This window comes from Clinocottus analis, unplaced genomic scaffold, assembly GCF_023055335.1.
Source record: "Clinocottus analis isolate CAN_PGR_092001 unplaced genomic scaffold, fCliAna1.0.p SCAF_8, whole genome shotgun sequence".
In the NCBI taxonomy this organism is placed as follows: Eukaryota; Metazoa; Chordata; class Actinopteri; order Perciformes; family Cottidae; genus Clinocottus; species Clinocottus analis.
The window spans coordinates 22,104,136-22,112,837 of record NW_027176240.1 but is presented as its reverse complement, the minus strand read 5'-3'; the positions used below and the strand labels follow the sequence as shown (position 1 = coordinate 22,112,837).

General features: G+C 44.8%; 1 protein-coding gene across 1 annotated transcript in view; it reads right to left on the bottom strand.

Annotated features, from left to right (window-relative positions):
- Positions 1-2,083: 2,083 nt before the first annotated feature.
- Positions 2,084-8,702, bottom strand: part of LOC137779617 (NLR family CARD domain-containing protein 3-like) — a 16,361-nt gene continuing 9,742 nt past the window's right edge. Inside the window, 8 exon segments of the mRNA XM_068567661.1 lie at positions 2,084-3,133; positions 3,287-3,333; positions 5,310-5,483; positions 5,609-5,782; positions 5,879-7,667; positions 7,819-8,047; positions 8,201-8,279; positions 8,489-8,614. Of these exon segments, the coding sequence (XP_068423762.1) occupies positions 2,454-3,133; positions 3,287-3,333; positions 5,310-5,483; positions 5,609-5,782; positions 5,879-7,667; positions 7,819-8,047; positions 8,201-8,279; positions 8,489-8,614 (3,298 nt within the window). The 3' untranslated portion in view covers positions 2,084-2,453.

Sequence of the window (8,702 nt, the reverse complement as noted above, 5' to 3'; positions counted from 1 at the left end):
GATGCACATAACACCAGACTTGTAGCATAGCGCCATGCTAGCAGCTCAGTGGGGCCATTTGCGCTAATGCTAGCTAGATACCATGGTCACCATGTCCGTGTGTTAGCCTGCCAACATTAGGAGGAAACAACGGAAAGGAATGCTATTAGTTTAGTAGGTATTTGACCATAAACCACAATTGTTTGACCTGATGGTGGCGCTGTATGAAAAATCAGACACCTGTTACATTTCATCTTGTAACAAACACATTCAATGAAAAAAAAACAGACTGGGAAACATGGCTTCACTTCATCAAAGTCAACCTTTGTGATTTTTTCAATTATTGGACCTGAAACCTTTTCATTTCTTCCTGTGTGTCATCTTCATTTCCTCTTAACCAGAAACATGTAGACTGATATTTACACATCTGAACAACATCTCACATGTGTTCCTTTCATTATAACAATGTAACGGGCTCGGCCTTGACCTGGTCAAAGCTAAGGGGGAGCTCCTTCTTCTTACGCCAGCCGTGTGAGAAGGGCCCGTTTTAGAACCCCGAACAGTTTGCTTTCGATTACATTTTTATAGAGACGATGACGGACGTTAAAAACCTCTTTCGTCTGGTTTCCCTCGCGGCTTACCTGCACTATTGTGCCACGTAATTCACCAGACTGTTTCCTCTAATAGGAAGGGACGATGAACCGTTTTAAACTCAAAAGTCCAAACGATTACTCACACTTGTCTGGATCTTGAAACGGGGCAGGACTCCTGCTGGATTGCGTTCACTTGTCAAAGGCCCCGGTCCGGTGGTTACCTCTGAGTCCCGACAACCTGGAAGTAATCTCCTTCCATTAAACGGGAGTCCCCATTAAGAAGAGAATTAAACTCTTATTCCAGAGTATATAAGATTTATTTCAACAAGGGTTATTTATACATAAAAACTTTTACTGCAACTTCCTTTCTTTGGAGGTTATCCCCGCAAGAGTTGAAAGACAGTCCAAAAGTAAGATATGTTTCAGATGCTCAACACACCGTGCCCCGGCCTCTTAGTTCTTGGAGGTTTTCCCCGGAGCGCTAAGAGACTCTGTTTACTCACAGCATAGAAAGTCTCCATTTGATTGCTCCAATAGAGTGGCTCATTCTCGGGGACAGAGTCCGAGAAGGAACTGAAGAACTGCTCCGCTGTCTCTGGTTTTATAGCCAAATGTGAGGAGGGGTCTTACAGTAGGGGTGACTGTCGACAGTGATTTACTGATCTGTCTTTGGTCACTCGCTCATCGCGTGTTTGTAGATGAAGCTGCAGAAAGGGAGTCTGAACAGGTGTCAGTGAGACTGGCGCCTTTGTGCGCAGAGTTGGCAGATGAAACATGCCGATGCTGTTTGATGGAGTCATTATAAGCTTACAGGCGTCAGACCTTTCATTAGTGAGTAATGGGGGTCTGTGGTTCAACATGCTCTGGCTTAAGTCACAGGGTCAATACCTCTCTGCAGCAGATCTTCCCATGATCAGATATCTACTTATGACTTCATTTGGACTTTGTCATATAAAACAGAAACATATCAATGCACTTGTGAGAGAAAACATTTCCCCTTATAGAAACAGGAATATGTCAAAGCGTATATGAGCAATAATATAGAAAACATTTTAACTCATAAAACATGACTATACTAAGTGTTTTAATTTATGCAACACTATAGAAACTATCTTAACTCATAACACATGATTATATTCAATAAAGAAGAAGGAATAATAAAAAGAACCTCAGAAATGTAAAGAACTTGTAGTTTACATCAGCCAATCCTCAACCACAACATTATTCAAACAGCCCTAATGGCTGCAGAGACACACTCTTTATAGTTTGGGTATGCAATTCTTCAGGAAAGGGCCTAAAAACAGGTTGTTGTTTAAAAGGTGTTAAAGGGCCACCACTGGAGGAGGAACCCGTGTGGTTGGGAACCTTCAGGAGTGAACAATCATTCACTCCTGTCAGCCTATCGCAGGAGAATAGCTCTCTCACCTCATGGAGACGATTTCAGAGACGAGCAAGACTGGACTTTGGTTGGAAAGTACAAAATACAAACCAGTTTTATTTGTTTTTACAATAACAAAGTTAAAGGTCACAACAACGGATAATGCAAGAAGTCAATTATGATCTAGAATCATCCAAAACTAGGATTTATTTGATCTCAACGTCACTTATCAAAGTTTGTTCATTTGTTACACGACGATCAAAGATGATGAATTTAGTTTGTTCAAATCAAAACAACTCTTTACAAGTTGTGATTATTTCTCCACAGAAGCTGAATCTGATCCAGAAAGACTCTCGTTTGACATTCAGAGGTTTTTCTTCACACAAACAAATGTCTCAAGACCAGCAGCAGGTACCCCTCACCCGCTGCAGCTGTTTACAACCACTGGAAGATCAGGTTGCTGCTAGGTAACATCAGCTGTGTGTCATCCTGTACAGGAGGAACTATCTGGACAGCAGAGAGAAGGTTTCTCTACCAGGAGGACACTCTCAATCCTCCAGAGAACACAGAGACACTGAGGAAACAGACCAGATCATAAACCCAGGATAAAGAGGTTCAGTGAATGTGGTGTTGAAGGTGTGGAGGTGGATCAGTGTGTCAGAGGAGACTCTGTAGAAGGACAGAGAGCCAGCAGGACAGTCCACATACACTGCTACTCTACCAGAGGAGGAGGAGGAGGAAGAGGAGGAGGAGGAGGAGGAAGAGGAGGAGGAGGAGGAGGAAGAGGAGAAGAAGGAGGAGGAGGAGGAGGAGGAGAAGAAGGAGGAGGAGGAGGAGTAGGGGATGCGTGTTGTTGTCTGATTGTGACGGACAGAGTAAACACCATCATAACACATCAGACTCCAGGACTGATCATTCATTCCAAACAAACAGTCTGTACTGTTTCCTCTCCTTCTGATTCCTCTGTAACTCACTGATATAGAAACTCTTCCTCTCCACTCGACCTCCCAGTAACAGCGACCAGTCAGACCAGTTCTACACAGCAGCTGAGACCAGTAGTCAAACCTGTCTGGATGATCAGGATATGACTGATCCTCCATCACATACGTCACCTTCCTGTTGTTGTCAGACAGTTTGAGTCTCTTGTTCACTGTGTTTGTGTCGAGTGTGAGTTCACAGGAATCTGATGGAGAGAACAAGACACAATACAGCTGCAGTTATTAATCTATCATCTGTTCATCTAGTGACACTTTGATGATGACATCAGAGATGTGAATGAGTGATGTCACAGTGTGCAGATGGTTGAATGTGTTCATCAAACTCAAAGCCCACTTACACTTCCTCAGACCTGGTCTGAACCATCGGACTCCAGCAGGCTCCACCCTGAAAGGAGGAGGGGGGTCAGAGCAGCATGAAACATGGACATGACATCACTCTCATCACAGAACTTTGGGATTCATGTTCACATGGACCACTTATTATTCATCCGCTCATCCTCTGTTACTTCATGGAGCTTCTTCTGATTGGCCCATGACGACAGCTCATCATGCTCTTCAGCCTGACTCATGTTTATGATTATCATCTTTTTAATCAACTATGTTGTTACATTATAATAAAACACTATGAAGTTGTGTTTCATAAACTGTTGTCTGCATATTGTTATGATCAGATTATAATCTGCATATAAACCATAACAACAGAAATGGATATCAGACACACATATGACACACATCGTCAGTGGGAGAACTATTTAATTAAGCAGATTTGAAACTGAACAGACCTCTCTCTCTCTCTCTCTCTCTCTCTCTCTCTCTCTCTCTCTCTCTCTCTCTCTCTCTCTCTCTCTCTCTCTCTCTCTCTCTCTCTCTCTCTCTCTCTCTCTCTCTCTCTCTCTCTCTCTCTCTCTCTCCCCCCTCAGGAATAAAGGTGGGACTCTGAACTACAGAGCTGCCAAGAGACGGCCTCCACCCACAGTCTCCACTCCCCCGACGCCACCTACGGTCACTCGCCTCAGCCGGTGCACCAACCCGCCTCTTTCTCCTCATCCTTTACCCCTCATCCCTCACTCCCTTCCCTCACTCCCTTCCCTCTTCCCTCATCCCTTACCCCTCATCACATCCCTTTTCCTTCTCCAGCTCAAGAATCTATGGTTCTGAATAATAAACCTTCCACCAACACCAGTTAGGAGAAGCGTGGTCCTTGTTAGAGAAACAAATCTAGTTAGAATAAAATCTACTGGGATTAAATCCATCTCCACAACCATACTGGTAGTGAAATGTATTGTGCTGTGTAGGTGCTGCATCACTTAGTTTGGTTTCTCAGGCTGCTTTGTGGTTTTCACAGGGAAGTTGATGAGAGAGAGCTGCAAACAGCGGCGTCTACAAGCCTGCTAGAAGCTACAAACTCTGCTCTGACACCTCAGCTGAACTTTTACCTGTTAAGATTGTGCACAACAGAAAGTTAATGTCTCCTGGACTTTTTTTCTGTGAAGAACCCAGAGAGGGTTGTTTGGTTATTATGTATTTCAGAAATAGTGTTATTATTTATTTCCTGACTTTCTTTCCTGTGAAGATCCCAGAAAGGGTTAATATTTGGTGACGTGTGGTTATGTGTGGCCTTCTGGAAAACCATAAATGTTTATGTTGAGGCATCCCTGCGATCGTCTCACTCTTTCTGTTACAAACTGACCCCGGCCCCCGTCAGAGAAGAGAAAAGTTATGTGGCCCTCACAGGAAAAAGTTTGGGGACCCCTGGTCTACTGATTCCACCAGATTTGAAACCATATCTCTGTGAAGGATTTCCGCGAAGATATTAATATTTATAAAACGTCAATGTCTGCTCGGCGCTCCTGCCTGTATCCCCAGTAGCCGTAAAAAAGTGTGTCATCTTTGGCATCGTTCCTAAATATTTATCGCTGTCTTTTCTTTTCTTTCTTTTGATTGAGTCGCTTGGATAACTTTGTTTCATTTTTGCTTTTATTCTTGTCTTGCTTCTTCTGAATCGTCTCTGTGTAATTTCCAGTCCTCCTGTCATTGTGTGTTTATCTTTGGCACCGCGCACCGTTACGGACGAGTGCATTTCATTGTGAAAGTAGGGGTGTGTGGACATGACAGATAACCATGGACTGGACATTTTAACTACTACTTCAACGTTTCAACGTATTTGTTAAGCATATTATAACAATTGACCATGCTTTTGATATCTGCATGATGATAAGGGGCATTTTCTTTTCTTTTTTTCTTTTTGAAGTTGGTTGGGGGCCCCTCTACTACGACCACTGGTAGGGGGCCCCGAGCAGCCGCCTACCTATGTCTCTATGTTAAAACCGCCTCTGCTCTGTGGCTGCAGCCTCTTCATACCTGAGAGTCTCCAGTCTCCAGTGTGGATCCTCCAGTCCAGCAGACAGCAGCTTCACTGCTGAGTCTCCTGGATGATTGTAGCTCAGGTCCAGCGCTCTCAGATGGGAGGGGTTGGAGCTCAGAGCTGAGGTCAGAGAAGAAGAGCCTTCCTCTGAGATCAGACAGCCTGACAGCCTGCAAACAAACACAATAACACACATATCACATCTTAAGACAATCTGAAGGGGGATACAAGTTCATCCATGAATGTAAATCAGGATTTGAGTGTCCATTAGTTTGACATGTTGATGAATCCTGACCTGAGAGTCTCCAGTCTGCAGTGAGGACTCTCCAGTCCAGCAAACAGCAGCTTCACTCCTGAATCCTGCAGGTTGTTGTTACTAAGGTCCAGCTCTCTCAGACTAGAGGACAGGGAGCTGAGGACTGAGGACAGAGCTTCACAGCTTCTCTCTGAGAGGTTACAGTCACTCAGTCTGAACAGACAAGGAGGAAGAAAAAAAAACAATAAGTAGAAAAGATAGCAGCATATTTAAGTTATGATCTATGAATCTAACTCTCTCTGTACTTACAGAGCTTTGTTGGAGGTTTTGACCACTGGCAGCAGCCTCAGAAGAGTCTCCTCTGAAGCAGAGTACTTCTTCAAGTCAAACACCTCCAGATCTTTTCCTGATGACAGTAAGATGAAGCCCAGAGCTGACCACTGAGCAGGAGACAGTTTACGTGTGGAGAGACGTCCTGACCTCAGGGACTGTTGGATCTCCTCCACTAGAGAACCATCATTCAGTTCATTCAGACAGTGGAACAGATTGATGCTTTTCTCTGGAGACTCATTCTCATTGATCTTCTCCTTGATGCACTGGACTGTTTCCTGATTGGTCTGTGAGCTACTTCCTGTCTGTGTCAGCAGACCTCGTAGGAGAGTCTGATTGGTCTCCAGTGAAAGACCCAGGAGGAAGCGGAGGAACAAGTCCAGGTGTCCATTAGGACTCTGTAAGGCCTTGTCCACAGCACTCTGGTAGAGATGACTTGGTTCAGGTTTAGACAACAGGGAGGTTGTTTGTTCTTCTGCCAGCAGGTTGACACCAGAGTTGATGAAGGTCAGATGGACATGAAGAGCAGCCAGAAACTCCTGAACACTCAGATGGACGAAGCAGAACACCTTGTCCTGGTACAGTCCTTTCTCCTCTCTAAAGGTCTGTGTGAACACTCCTGAGTACACTGAGGCTGCTCTGATATCGATGCCACACTCTGTCAGGTCGGATTCATAGAAGATCAGGTTCCCTTTCTGCAGCTGATCAAAAGCCAGTTTTCCCAGAGACTTGATCATCTTCCTGCTCTCTGGACTCCAGTGTGGATCTGTCTCAGCTCCTCCATCAAACTTGACATTCTTCACTTTGGCCTGAACCACCAGGAAGTGGATGTACATCTCAGTCAGGGTCTTGGGCAGCTGTCCTCCCTCTGTGGTCTTCAACACGACCTCCAGAACTGTAGCAGTGATCCAGCAGAAGACTGGGATATGACACATGATGTGGAGGCTTTGTGAGGTCTTGATGTGGGAGATGATCCTGCTGGCCTGCTTCTTATCTCTGAACCTCTTCATGAAGTAGTCCTTCTTCTGTGGGTCAGTGAACCCTCTGACCTCTGTCACCAGGTCAACACAGTCAGGAGGGATCTGATTGGCTGCTGCAGGTCGTGTGGTTATCCAGAGGCGAGCAGAGGGAAGCAGCTTCCCTCTGATGAGGTTTGTCAGCAGCACATCCACTGAGGTGGACTTTGTGATATCAGTTAGGGCTTTATTCTTGCAGAAGTTCAGAGGAAGTCGACACTCATCCAGACCGTCAAAGATGAACACAACCGGGAACTCTTCAAACCTGCAGATTCCTGCTTCTTTGGTTTCAGAGAAGAAGTGATGAACAAGTTCCACCAAGCTGAACTTCTTCTCTTTCAGCACATTCAGCTCTCTGAACGTGAAGGGAAACATGAACTGGATGTCCTGGTTGGCTTTGTCTTCAGCCCAATCCAGAGTGAACTTCTGTGTTAGGACTGTTTTCCCGATGCCAGCCACTCCCTTTGTCATCACTGTTCTGATTGGTTCCTCTCCTCCAGGTGAGGCTTTAAAGAAGTCTTCTTGTCTGATGGTGGTTTCTGGTCTGTGTGGTTTCCTGGATGCTGCTTCAATCTGTCTGACCTCATGTTCATTGTTGACCTCTGCAGTCCCTCCCTCTGTGATGTAGAGTTCTGTGTAGATCTGGTTCAGAAGGGTTGGGTTTCCTGCTTTAGCGATCCCCTCAAACACACACTGGAACTTCTTCTTCAGGTTAGATTTGAGTTCACGCTGACAAACTCCAGCAGGAAGTCCTGAATGAACAAACAACAAGAAGATCAGAATAGATTTTTAACATGTCATTTCCTCAAAGATTGAGTATGAATATATTTTGGTCCATCTCTTGAGACATTAGTAAACGTTCCATTCATCCAGCATGTTAAATCTTTAGAGAAATCCTCTTACTGCTCTGCAGACAGTCAGCCAGCTCCTCCTGCTTCATGCTCCTCAGGAAGTGCAGTGAGATCTTCTGAAATGCTTCTCTGCTCCTCCTCCTCTGCTCTTTATCCTCACCATCCAACACCTCCTCATCCTCTCGCTGACTCTCTAAGCATTCTGGGTAATCTGAAGTCAGAACCTTCTGGATCTTCTTCAGCTCGTCCTTCACAAAAGTGAGGATGCTCTCCTCCAGCAGCTGGAACAGAATATTCTCTGAATGACAAACTAAAACCATGGAAGCAAACATCAGATCCATGTTGGACAGACTGACAACCCACTGGTCTAAAGAGTGCAGCATGGAGATGATGGTGAACAGAAGACATGTAAAAGTAGTTGTACAGGTACAGACCATAAATATGGAGTCCAGGTGTGTTTGATGCTGCTGGGCAGACGGACCTCTGGGAACCTCTGAGCTCTCCTGGTCCTCTCTGTGGAGGAGTCATGAACCATCAGCTCACATTGTGTCTGCACCACAGACTGTTTATTGTTCATGATATTACAACACGAACACAACAATAAGTTAAAGATGTTGTGTCATGATTCATCATTTTATAAACCAGATGCTAAAGACTGGAGATGAAGGACGACCATCTGTGTGACAGTTAGTCATCTTGTTTCATCTGTTTAAAGAACTTACTCTGGGTCATAAGAACGTTGTCCATCTCTGAAGGTAATCAGAGTTTCTTTAGACCGATCACTCTTCATGGACACACAGCTGGGTTCAGGAGACTTTTCTTTCTGCTGCTGTGACCTGATAGAAACACTGGACATACAATATTTATTTTTCTGCTTACACTGGTTCTATTGGACAGTATAAGTGCTGTAATTAGGGCTCGAACACTGACGCAGTC